At 51.3% G+C, this 13,101-nt stretch overlaps 1 protein-coding gene across 3 annotated transcripts in view; it reads right to left on the bottom strand.

Annotated features, from left to right (window-relative positions):
• SFXN5 (sideroflexin 5) overlaps positions 1–13,101 on the bottom strand; it is a 76,946-nt gene that overhangs the window by 30,520 nt on the left and 33,325 nt on the right. For all 3 annotated transcript variants that reach the window (XM_035326076.1, XM_035326077.1, XM_035326078.1), the window contains exons 5-9: positions 12,320–12,374; positions 10,535–10,560; positions 5,888–5,941; positions 4,623–4,679; positions 3,653–3,718 (exon numbers count right to left, since the gene is read on the bottom strand). In XM_035326076.1, the coding sequence (XP_035181967.1) occupies positions 3,653–3,718; positions 4,623–4,679; positions 5,888–5,941; positions 10,535–10,560; positions 12,320–12,374 (258 nt within the window). The remainder of the gene's footprint in view (positions 1–3,652; positions 3,719–4,622; positions 4,680–5,887; positions 5,942–10,534; positions 10,561–12,319; positions 12,375–13,101) is intronic.

Below are 13,101 nucleotides of genomic sequence, written 5' to 3'. Positions count from 1 at the left end.
CGGGAAAACCAGCTGGTATTAATTGTGCATCAGGAACAGCAGCCAGATATCAGAAACAGAGGCCTAATCCCAGGAATCCACTCAACTGTTAAAAAAAAACAACAATTACCACTCCATGCTCAGAAAAGCTGTAAATCTGGAACGATCAAAACAAAAGGCAGGAGGGAGGCTTGTGCATGGAGAACACGACAAAAATAAACTCAAATCGCAGGAGGAGGAACACAGATCTAGGTTACCTAAGGGTAATCAGAAATAACAAACGGTAGGGCATCCCAAAAGCACAGCGCTGAGACACCAGGAGCGGTGAGCGCTGCCTGCAGACGTGGTGCCTTCGGAAAACAGAGTGCAAGTGCCGTGTATGAAGAGCACGGGGGTCAGAGGGGGAGGAAAGCTGCTACGTCGGCTCTTCCACCTCTTTACCTGCAGCCATTCTTAAGGTTACTCCTCCTGATGTCTTCTCTAACCTCCTTACAAGTGATCAGCTGGGGGAGAAACACAATCCTGGCAGAGCTTTCTTTAGCCAAAGCTGAACCATGAACTGGGTTGGGAGTAGGTGGGAAAAAAAGGGGAAAAAAATATTGAAAAAAAGAAATACAAATATTGAAAAGGAATATTTCTAAAAAAGCACATTAATTCCTCTAAAATCTCATCCTGAAGGACTGCAAACCCGGGGACCCGGATCTAGAGCTGGGTCCGTGCTGCTTCTCCGTGACAGCAATTTCCCTCTCCTCTCTCGGAAATGGGAAAATAACCAGGTCATCTGCAAAGATTCGCCGAGGCTCCTAGTTTAATTGCGAGAAGCGTAAAGCCAAAATCCGCTCTTCCCTCCACGTGAGAAAGCCATTTGTTTGTCCCTCGCTCTAGATGAAGCCACAGAGGGTTAAGCCGACGGGAGGCACGATCACAACTCGACCGATCTGTCACTCCACCAGCCTTTTCCCTGCGTCGCTTGCCAACTGCAAACATGGAAGGGGCTCGCTTTAATTAATACCGGGTCTCAGCAGACCACTGGAGGCAGTGGCACTTGTTTTCAGGTCATCTGGTCCTAATAGGCTCACACTGGGAGGTGATCTGTTGCTAACTGACAGCAGAGATCAGTTAATGAGGGCTGAGGCCTCAGAATCCAGCGTAATGAAACTTGAGGCTAGCGCTAAATTATTTGTCTTCATCATTAAAGAAAAAAAAAAAAAAATAAAACCGCTTGAGGAGACGCTGGTTATTAATCCAGATATTTACAACATAAAAACTGCTCCCTGCCTGCAGGATTTGCTCTAGGCTGCTCCGTGTGGGGAATCGAGCATGCAATAGGGATCAACAGGGCTCCTCTGCGGCAGCTCATGCGTCGGTCGTGTCCCTAACAGCTCCTCTGCACGGGGACAGCGGGGTGGGCAGGCTTCACCTTGGCTTTGCAGGTGTCCACAGGGAGCACGCCTGAAGTGCTCCACGCTGACACAGACCTCCTCCAAACATCAGGAACGGCGAAGCATCCATAACACCCGCTGCGCCCCGGGCACCTCAGCAGGTTTCAGGAGGGCTGCAGCCCCCCACAACAACGCTTCTGCCCCGCAGAGCTCCAAACAGCTGCTGTCATCGTGCACGACACTCTGGCATCCCCGGGGCAGCCCAGCTCGGCGTGCCCATCGTGGCGTGGTACCTACCATCAGCAGACTGACGAGCCACCCTCGTGCATGCCACCGGTGGTGACAGCCACCCCGCAGTTACAGCAGGTCGCTGCAGGCTTGCAACGACTTCTTTGATCCCCAGGTCTTGGTTTTGACACTGCTTCTGAGAATGTGTTTCTCCCACCACCGCCGGTGGGCCCACAAAAGCCCCTTTGCACTGTGAGCCTATCTTTCTGCTTCAGCTCCTCCGCAGGCAGCACAGGAGGGACCAGGGATACCAGAAACCTGCATCAGCTGTCCCACCACGGGACGGTGGATTCCTTACCAGAGCCTGTCAGCTCCTCGGGGTGACAGAACTGCCAACATCACTTCTCCATGCCTCCTGCCCTCTATCTGCTCCTGTTGCCAAAACGGAGAGGAGCATTAATGCCAGCAAGGGGAAATTATCTATTATCATCCCTCTGCTGCAGCTGTGCTTGCTGGTGGCTGGAAGGAGGTGGTGAGCAGCAGCAGCACATCAAGCTGGAGCGCTTTACCGACTTCACAAGGTGGATAAAAATCTGAAGTAAGGGCCAGAAGGGATAGCGAAGCTCTCCTGTGCTACACCAGGGAACAGCTCACAGAGAGCTGCTGCTAACTGAAGCGCTGAGGGTGGTGCAGTAGGGACCTGGACATCTTGGTATTTCAGCTGCAAAAAGCACGGGGCTGGTGCGCACGCATCTACACGAGGTTACGAAGTGTGGGAGCTCACATCAACGCAAGGCTGCTCAACGCACAACGGGGCTGGGTTAATTCTAGTAAGGGAGCCGAGCGGCAGGCAGCGAGCAAGCCAAGCCAGAAACACGGAAAGCTACCGGGAAGAAGTGCATCTGGTAAAGCTCCTGCCTCTGTAACTCTGCTATCGATCCCCAGCCCGCTCTAGAGAAGAAAAAGGGGTGACAGTTTTAAAACAAAAGAGAATAGTTTTATAACGGATGTAAGGAAGAAATTCTTTACTCCCCATCCCTGGCAGTGCCCAAGGACAGGTTGAACAGGGCTGGGGGCAGCCCATGGCAGGGGGCTGGGGGGCTCTGAGGTCCCTTCCAACCCAAACCATTCTATGACTTTATGAACTGCACCTTGTAAAGAAATCTAAACAAGCCCATGCAGCCTCTTCCCCAGGGTGAATGAGGGAACCTGGCTACAAACAGGGTGTTGAGCAGGCTGAGCGCTGACTCTTCCCATGGCTCAGTCTGTTCGGGAAAGAACGCGTGGAGAAGTGGGGGGAAAAAATAAAAGCTTGCCATGGGAACTTTAATGTTCCAGCAGGAAACACAAGCATACATTTCAGAGGCTTATTTGAAAAGCCACCAAAGGAAAGAACCTGTTTAAGTTGCTCCTGAAAAATGTACCTGCCTCCTTGGGAATTAGCTGCCAGAGATGTGAACTTGTGCTCCTGGAGCATCACACACGATTACGCCACCAGACCAGGATTTTAGATGTCATCATTTAAAAGCCCTCCTACTGCAGATTACTTTAACTGTGACTTGAACACCGGGCTCCAGCTTGAACGCTGCCCGCAGGTAAAAGACATCACTTGGAGCTCTGCTGCTCCTTTAGATCAAGGTGCGGAGCCACCAGGGGACTACCTCCAAAAGGCCAGCACATCAGCTCTCACACCGCCTCTCTGCAGCCTCAGGGTCACTCAGGGTCCGGCATTTTAACTTGGACTAGGCTAATTCACCAGAACTTAATGCACACGTGGATAATTTGAGTCACCCAGCAGCAAAGCCACAGAGACCCAAGCAGAGCACAGTGCAGGACATGCTGGAAGCAATCGCTGGTAGAAGTCTCCTTCTGCTGAAAAGTTTGGGCATGCATGGACGGAGACGCCTCACGGTTCAAATATTTTCTTGTTATTTGGACTGAATTATGTCAATTAAAATGTAAACATGCTTGGCAATTCAAAGAAACATCTCACAAGCACTGCAGTACTACTGTAAGGGAGCAGTTATGGGTAGGGAAGGATACAGATATAAAGCGTTACCCACTGCTATTGAGACAGCACTTATGACAGCTCCCAAGTAGCCCTGGATGAACTTGGACGTCGGAGAAGGCTTTGGAAAGAAAAACAAAACATATTTTCAATAAACAAACTTCTGGTTATTAAAATACAACCAAGCTCTTTTTTTTTTTTTTCTGTATTTGTTTTAGACCAGAGACAGGTTTCGTTTTGTCATATTGTTCGGTGACACATGGGCTGTCATCTAGCAGCGGCAAAACCAAGGAACATTCCGACCTCATGAGCGAGGTTAAAGGGAACGGAAAATTAATTGGCATCAGAAAATTATAATAGCAGCAGCTAAAAGGAAGTATGTGAATGGAATTTAACAAATGGTAAAAAAAAAAAAAAAAAAAAAAAAAGAAAAAAGGACAATAAATTAGCATTCTAATCACTAGTGGTGAACCCCAAACTCTCCACATAAAATATTTGTCCTCGAAATGTTATCTCAACGAGTTGGATTCTTTCCAGTTTAGCTCTCTGTCTTGAGGTCCCGCATCCCAACAAGAGATGATCGACACCAGAGTAATGGGAAGAAAGCAGGAACGCCACCACCACGTCTGTGAGACCGGAGCGCTGCTAGGAACACGTAGCAAGTCCTTACGACACAAAGGTGTGATCGTGGCCCCTTCTTTTGCCATCCAAACACCCAAATACACATCATCTGGCTTTGTGTTCATTTACGTACCAAATTAGACCATTTCACACCAGTTAGACTATATACTGGATCAGCACGAAGGCGTTGAGCATCGCTCGCGAGCCTCGAGTGCTTTTGAGATCCTCCTGCCGTTTACAGCTGAAGTTTAAAATGGAAGTGTATTCAGGAGAATGGGCAATCTATAAATTCGTCACAGTGCCTACTCCGCAGTTTCTATTAACAGCAAAGAGACAAGACTTCTGTTTCCGTGTCAAAACAGAGCTAACGTGCAGCACGCGCTGCATATGTTGGGTCTCCTCACCTTTGTCGCGTTGCGGTTTGCATAGTTGACGCATGCATTGTGGCTCTGATTCAACCACTGAAGAGGAAACAAAAAGAGAAAGAGATAAATATAACTTCACAAAAATAAGATCTACGAACACGGGAGCGACATCTTCGTTTGGGCCTGCCTGTGGCTTGCCACATCTTTTCAAAGGCTTGTGCACGCACCAGTTCTGATCTGATGCCCTTCAAAGCGGGACAGAAAAACCAACACACGCAGTTTTCACCAGCTCTGCTCCCATGCAGAAGCACGTGCACAAGCTCTGGTTCACGAAACTAAACTAGATCTAAAGACAAATTTCAGGATCACGGTGCAGAGCAATTTAGAGGCTAAAAGGCATGATCTTCACCTAAGACCTTGGGCAGCGTCAGCGTGGGGCTCTGCGGGGAATGACTTTGACATGAAACTCTTGCAGAAAATAGTGGAGGGGAAGCATGGATGCTCTCTGGCTCAGGAGTTTGATGCTTGTATATTACTGAAGCAAAAAAGAAGAGGAAACTCAAGGAAGAACCTCTGAAATATCACTCCAATTTGGGTCTATCTGGTTTGATACCAATCCAGCAGGCTACGAGCTGGAAGAGTTGAGACCCACCCATAAACCCAGTGCCTCGGGCAGACTACACTCACTGGCTGGCCTGCTGTGACCTCCCTCTCGTTTCAGGGCTTGTTTCAGTTTTGTGTCGGAAATATTCCATCTAGTTTTAAAAGGATCCCCCCTCCTTTTAAAGCTGAAGGCTTCCCCTGACCAGCCGCAGAGACGGGGGAGCAGGAGCTCCCAACCTGAGCCATTTACAAGACACCCTGCAGCAGCGATCTCCACAGAGCCGACCTACCCAAAGTCAACTCTTGCCATCTTAGCCCAAAGCCAGGGAGGCAAATTGCCCTCCAGAAACATGAACTCAGAGCTAAATACACCAAATCCTAAGTTACTGCGATGCCCCTCTATATTCTCAGTTGTGCAGCCTTTTTTTGTGCAGTTATTACTTAACTGGGGTGTTTACTCGGTTACTCATTCATGCGCACGCTCCCTCCCCTTACTCTTAGTTACTTCTCCCTTATGATGGCATAAATTGCTGGGCATTGCAAAGCAGACCCAACGCTCTGCTTACAGCCCCCTCCAGACCTGCCAAACCCTTCCCGGATCATACCCTGCCACATCACCTCCCTCTTAACAAAGTCCGGGGCCGCTTTCCTTTCCATTACATTCTCCACCCATTCAGAGCACGGAAGCAGACGAACGTTACCTGCCAAAAAACAGTGGATGCCAGCGTCTGGTTGGGCAAGAGAAGACCAACAACCTGCAAGAGAAGAGGTTTTCGTGTTAATAAATGTGTGGTTGGTTTGGGTTTGTTGGTGCTCTGGTAGGCACGAAAGCAGCAAGAGCATTTTGATTGACTTTAAGAAGTTCTCTTCACTTCTGTATTTATTTCATGGTGAGTGGCCGGAGTACAAACCAAGAGCAAATGGGTGAGGGAACAGACCCGTGCCTCCAGTTCTTCTAAAAGCGCCCATTCCAGTAACAAGTGCTAAAGGCTAAAAGGGAACTAGATTTAGGACCTGCCTTTTCCCCTCTGAACTTCCCCTCGGCCCATCGTCTCTCAATTTTCCAATAGGGAAACCGGGTAACACAGCTGCCCCGAGAGCTCCCCAACGTTAATTATTGCTTGCAACGCACCTCTGAGAGCCTGGCAGCACAAACCGTCCAAAGATGAGTTCACTAAAAGTCAGCGATTGGTTTTATCCAAGTATTTCTGGAGTATAACCCAAAAGTTGCAGGAATACAAGAGTTCAAAATTGTTACTATTGGCAGCGAGGGTTTTTTTTTTTTCTATTTTCCTTTGGCACATTCTCTGTTTCAAGCACGGGGAAGGAATGAGATCTGAACATCTGAAGACAGGAGTGCCACCTGGAAGCACATGTGCTCCCGTTTGGGAGCCCTGAATTTTGTTTGAAGAGAAGGGGATTGTTGATGTGGCATAGTCGGGAGCTGCGAAAACTCCTGCCTGGGTTCTGAGCTGTGGCTGACGACGGCTCGAGGCAGCCTGGCCCCGCACATCTGGCGAGGTCTCTTCCAACCGAGATGATGCTGTGATTCTGCGACCCGTCGCGCGGATGCGCGATGCCGTGGGCTTTGCGAAGTCACCCTGAGCAGCATCTGGGCGCAGACACGCGTGCGCCGCCCACAGGGTCCTGAGAGCATCCCCGAGATGTCTCAAAATACCGTGATATAAAATAGTCTCTCCCGGACTCCTTCCTACCTTGTTTGGTGGCAACCTTTCCTCTTCGAGTGTAAGAAGCTGAAGAGGGAAGCAGAGGGGAAAGAGGAAGTGTAAGAAGCTGAAGGGGAGGAAAGAGGAAGAGGAGGAAGAGGAAATTGAAAGCTGGGAGGCTCCCAGCAAGGAACCCAGCCAAGAGGGACAAGAAGGCGAGCTCTTGGGTAACAAACAGCCAAGAAATGATACTTCGAACACTGTCCTTTTCTCCCTGCCTGAGCCTGAGCCGCCTGATAGCTTCTGACGGCGGTCCTCGTGGCACACAATCACACTTGCAACTTTGTGAAAGGTCTGAAGACCAACCGACTCCTTTCAGCTCCCAACGCGTTGACTTTCAGGATGCTCAAACATCTCCGAGGCATCCACGCACCTGGGCAAGAAGGCTCCGAGGTCAAGCACTCGCAGACCCTCTCCGGCACCGTTTTCTTTAGGCTTGCTCCCGCAGAAGCCCAGAAGACAGAAAAGTTCCCTGCCGCGGCACGGGGAGCCTGCCGCACAGCGGGACGAGCTCGAGCTGCCTCTGCACATCTGCAGCAGTTGAAGAGGAGGCAACTCCGACGCTCGTGGACATGAAAAACAACAACAAACCAAAGGGCACCGGGGTTGGGAGGCCTGATTTCATTTACATCTTCTTTCCTTTCTCCTCCTCCTCCAGCTTTTCCTCCTCCAGCCTTTCTGGAAGTTGCAGCTACTCGGTGCGCTGGCTGAAGGCCAAGCCGTGCGAGTTCCCACTAATTTGCTGCTCCCGTTCAATCTGGGGATCTCGTCCTTAATTACGGAGCCGCCGGTCGGAGCCGAGCGAATTCAACAGGCGCTCAACCTCCTCGTCCCCGGGACCGACGCTCACCCCAAAAGTCATCGGGCTAATGAGGCTACGGAGGAGAGGGAAGGCGGCAAGCGGCTCCCGCATTGTCAGCCGCAGGCTCGGCGCGAGAGGAAGGGAAGGGAAAATAAATAAATAAAAAAGAGCACCCAAAATCTGTATGACTGAAAGAGGCACGTTTAAATGCAAACTCTCCATATGTGCAAGAGTCTGTCAAGAAATGTACAGTTTCACTTTTAATTACTGTCAGGGGAAAAAATAACTAAGAAGGAAAACAAAATATACGGGGAAAAAAAAAATAAAAAAGGTTCTAAACACCAGAAAAGTACCAACTACAGAATTTAATTGCCTATCAGGTGTGAACAGCCCTCTGTGGCTGCAAAGCCAGGGCTGCAGACGCTTCCCGGACGTCTGCTGGCGCTTTGCACGTTGCGTTACGGGCTCCCAAAAGCGAGCGCCGTGCCCTGCCTCGCTCGTCAGGCTCCTGCGATGGACACGTGGGACTTCTCCAAGCGTTTCCAAGTGGCAGCGAGGCCTCCCGAGCCTCCCGTCTGCCTCTCAGAGGACAAAGGAGCGGGGCTGCAAATTCCTTCGGGCCCTTTGTCGCCGGGGTTGTTTGGAACTGCAGGCACTGCGGCCGGGTGCCGGGCCGGGAGCTGTCGGAGAGCCAAAAAAAGCGAAGCTGCCCAAGGGGCCGGCTGTGCTGGCACTTCGAAAAGGGAAATAAAAAGGAAAAAGTGAAGTGTTCTGCTCTGGTTGTATATGGCTGGGGAAAACGACATGCCCAAAGGGTCCCGGGCTGGGTTTCCTAAGCACAGAAGAGCCTCTTCCTTGGGTGAATGCCTCCTGCTGGGCTGGGAACCCCAACCAAGGCGGGGGGAAACACAGGGAGAGTAAAAGGGCGCCCAGCAGCTGCCCTGCCGTGACCGCTGGCACGTCGCACCCCTGCACCGAAGGCAAGTAATGCGAGCAGCTTGGTTTTGTGCCTCGTGGGCTGAAATCCAGGGGGGCAGAGACAAAGTGACCCTGCCCTTACCCCATCCTGCTCGCTCCAGTCCCGCCGTGGCCCCGCAGCCCTTTGGGGGCTGAGCCAAGGACAGAGGCCATCAAAAAGCCAACGATGGCAGCTCTCTGAGCCGGGTCCCTCTGCCCAGGGGACTGAAACGGGCAGAGAACACGCAGCCACGGGACTTGGCGGTGGCAGGGGAGTGGCCGCTTAAGCCAGAAGAGAGGCGATTATTCTTGGGCAGACTTTAATCTCTTCCACAAGGAGCCAAACCGTACCGTATTTTGCATTAGCTATGGGGTGGGGGGGACAAAACCCCGCGTATCGAGGCTGTGCTGCGTATCGAGTGGTGGGCAGCAAACCTGGTAACGCATAAACTGACCCCGTTCTGGTTCGGGGTGCTTAAGTGACCCCGGCACACCGGGACAGGCAGCCCCGGAGCAGCGGCACGCCGCCACGGCTTCACCGGCGCAGATCCCACGCGAGAGCTCGCCGCAGGCACACCGAGCCTCTCTTGAGGAAATCCCATCCCCCTATGCTAAATGCAAGACTCAAACTGTTTTTATGCTAGAGCAGGCTGCCAATTTTGTCACTAAATTTCACAGATCGATTGGCATAAATGTTACATTTTAATTTTAACATTTGAAACGTTTGGTTTTCTTTTTTTCCTTTTTTTTTTTTTTTTTTAAATGACAAGAGGTTCCAGTTTATCCTTTACAGCTAGCGAAATTGGGCTCATCTGACAGCTCTCGGCTCCTCTGACAGCTCTGGATTTGGGCCGATTTCATTGTCAATTTGATCGTTAACTCGTTTTTGTTTAACCTTTTCTTTTAAAATGCCCCCTACAAAGTTGCCGCCGCGACGTTACGCGCGACAACAAATAGCACCCGCAGGGCCGGGCTCTGCCTCCAGCTTCCAGCCACCCTGCTACCACCGGTCGGGAAGGGATCGGAGCCTTTCAGCGAGCTTCGTGCCACCGTCCCTTAGGTTTAGGAGGGTGAAATTGAGCAGATTTTGCTCCTTCGACTGTTTTAATGCACTTGACCTCATAGGCTGGGAGAAGAGTTGGAGGCTGCCCAGAGCAGGCTTCATTCCATTCAGCCTTCTGGCACCAACTTGGGTGGTTTGGGGCAAAACTCTGCGCCCCAGCTGGCCCGTTCACAAAAGGAGGTTAATTAATAGCTACGGCTCTGAAGATGAGCTGGGGTTTCAGCAGGAGGAGCACGGGATTGTCTCCGTTCCGGCTTTCGCTGTCAAGAGCGCCCAAACGCTTGCAGATTTCCCAGTAACAAGTACCGACCACAAACGGCCTCAGCAGTAACCCCACGTAAAGCGCTCGCAGCTTTAATTAACCGAGATGAGGAGCCACGGCGCTGGCCTCGCCGCGCTGCGGCTCCCCGCGTTTCTCACGGCCGGGAAGCGACTTGCAAAACATGCAAATAATAACGGGGAAAAAAAAAACAACGCCTCCAAAGATGAATCCACGAGTTGCAGAAGTTGCAGGCAATGAGCTCATCCCGGTCTTCCCTTTCCAAAAGGGAAGCACGGAGCTGGAGACGTTGCGGAGAGACCAGCCGGAGCGGTGGGAGGCAGACAAGGAGCCCGGAGCCCGCCGAGCTGCGGCCACGGGGCACGTTTTGCACCACCAAGCCCTCGCGAGCGTGCGAGGGGAAAGGTGCGAACCCCGCGTGAATCAGCACGGCGGAGTTCGGAGAATTGCGTGCGGGTGCTAAAAAATGCATTTCGTGTTACTCGCAAACAAAGCGGGGAGGGATGCTGAAGTACTTACGATGGGCGTTCCGAAGGGAATGTAACCTATTAAAAAAAAGAGAGAGAGAGGCAGGCATTTTAATAGGTACCTTGGGGCTGGGCAAACATCACACCTAAGAAATCTACCAGCGCTACCATTTTAGGGTACAAGTCACACCCGGCACGGCAGCCTGCTCTCGTGTCTACCAGCCCGCGCCACCGCGGGCACGGAGATGTCAGCAGCGAGCATCAACAAGAGCAGGCCCCAGGTGCTATCGAATTCTCCTTCCCATCCTCTTTTTTTCCTTGGGTCGGGGTCTAAGAGTTTCCCCGAAACTTATAAAGCCTCATCTAGACCCTAAAACTTACCGCAGTGAAGCCGGTGTGTGCCAGCGCGTAGCGGGAGCGCTTTGGAGGGGACAACGTCCGTTAAGGAGCAGGACCATGGTGGGTCCTCCCCCTCCTGTCTCTCTGGTAAAAACTTCCCAGCAGGGAGCTGATTTATTTCTGGGTCACTTGAAAAAGGAACAGGGTATAAGGACCCTGAAGAAAGCACATTTACACGCTCAGGAGTGGAGGAGGTCTGGGCAATTTCAATCATAGGTAGAAGTTAAAGCTCTCTGTTATGGAGAAGGCTTTACCTCAAATCTTGTTGAGCACCACAAAAATCAAACGCTTCATGTTTTTCCCCTACGAGGACTGCCAATTTTTGTGCTAATTATAATTTATCTCAATGGCTTCCACCAGAAACCACCAACATTTCACCAGCATTACTGATCTAAGCCTCACGGGTCCAACTTCAGCCAGGAAGGGCAATGACCCGAGAGGATGAAAGATTTTTCCAAAAGTCCAGAACAAGGCAGCAGAGGTCCTGGCTTTTCATCCCTGCACGTCACCTCCATCTCAACCCTCTTCACAGAACTGGAGAACAAAACCCCTCAGCCCCAATATTTTTCCCCGTGGAAATACGGAGCAGGTGCTATCAGGGGGGACGCTCTCCGTCCCTTTGGGAAAGGACCAGAAAGGACCAAGGCGCACTCGCACCCTCCGGCGAGCAGTGACCCAGCGGAGGTAGCTGCGGATCCGTGCGCAGCACAGGGACACCCCAAAACGGGAAGGAGGAGGTGAGGATTTAATGATGAAGCAGCCGCCTAAGCCAGGAACAAACACAGCTGATCCTTCCCGGGCTTCCCGCTGCTACAGCTATTACGTACGTTTATTTTTCAGTGTTTATTTTTAAAAATAGAAGCTGCACCAGGGGAGGATCAGACTGGGGATTAGGAAAAATTTCTTAACCGTGAGGGTGGTCAGACACGGGCCCAGGCTTCCCAGAGGGGTGGTTGTGCCCAGTGCCTGTCGCTCTTTGAGGCATTTGGATGCTGCCCCCATAAATATGCTTTAATTTTCGGGCAGCCCTGCAGCGGTCAGGCAGGTGGACTCGATCTTTGCGGGTCCCTTCCAACTGAAGTGCTCTGTTCTGTCGTGCCCGGGGAGAACCAGGGCTCATCCTGCTCGATCCTGGAGGGTAAAACACCACGCCACAGGCTGGGCAGCAAGCTCCAGCGTTTACTACGAAGCTAAAATGACGCTACAGGATGGATGCCAGAAAGGACATCAGCCTGGTAAGGAGAGGAAAACTCTGATCTCAGGTGGGACTTTCGGATCCTAACTCACCTCGATTTCCAAGGGATTGAGGCATTTAAATGACTTTCTGGTCCTAGCCTAAATATATACAAGATGCACTGCAAAACCAGAGGGGCAAACGACAGCATTTTGTACCAAGTCCCAGTGAAATCAATGAGTGCCTGGTTGGGCTATACTCTACCTGACATTCTGAAAGGCATGAAGATGGTCTCGTTTGTGTCGGGGTGGATGATGGCCTGCAAAACAGTCAGCAAACAGCCTCGGTGAAGGCACAGAAACCAAAGATGAGCTGCCGAGGACGCCGCCGGCCTCGCCATGCCCGTGGCTCTGCCGGAGGCACCCGCTGTCCCGAGGCCTCCTCCTGCTGCTGCCTTGAGTAATTTAGCATCAACTCCAGATTGATAAGGAAATAATTTTGTGTGATGTACAGAAATGTTGCTTCAGAACATGGCTGGGCTTGGAGCAAAGCCTGCCGGCGTGGCTGGCACCGTGAGGGTCACCCAGACAAAATCCTCGTGTGCCGTGGGCAGCGCAGCCTCCACGGAAACCCTGATTGTGGTCTGCTGATGAACAACAACAGAACTCACCTGGCCCACTTTTAAAAAAAAAAAAAAGAGTTTTACAAGGAGGCTGCATTAAGGGGCAGGGGATGAAAGCCTCCTTCCCGCCGTGATCCGGGAGCGCGGCGGAGGGAGGCGCCGCGCAGCCACGAGCCTCACCAAAGAGCTGCCAAACTATTTTTGAAAGGCTGGAGACAAGAAATCTCTTGACAAGACAGGAAGGAGAAGATGAAGACATCAAAATATATAAATACAAAGCAAAAAAAAAAAAAAAAAAAGGAAAAAAGGAAAAAAGAATCAGACTCTTGGGTGGCAAACAGTGCTCGCTGCATTTACATGTCTGTGGCAAGGCAAAACAGCAACTGGCAGAGTCACTGACGGAGAGAGGACAGCATCACTCAGC

Source organism: Oxyura jamaicensis, chromosome 4 (genome assembly GCF_011077185.1).
Source record: "Oxyura jamaicensis isolate SHBP4307 breed ruddy duck chromosome 4, BPBGC_Ojam_1.0, whole genome shotgun sequence".
Taxonomy (NCBI): domain Eukaryota; kingdom Metazoa; phylum Chordata; class Aves; order Anseriformes; family Anatidae; genus Oxyura; species Oxyura jamaicensis.
The sequence above is the reverse complement of the archived record's forward strand: the minus strand, read 5'-3'. Positions and strand labels throughout refer to the sequence as shown.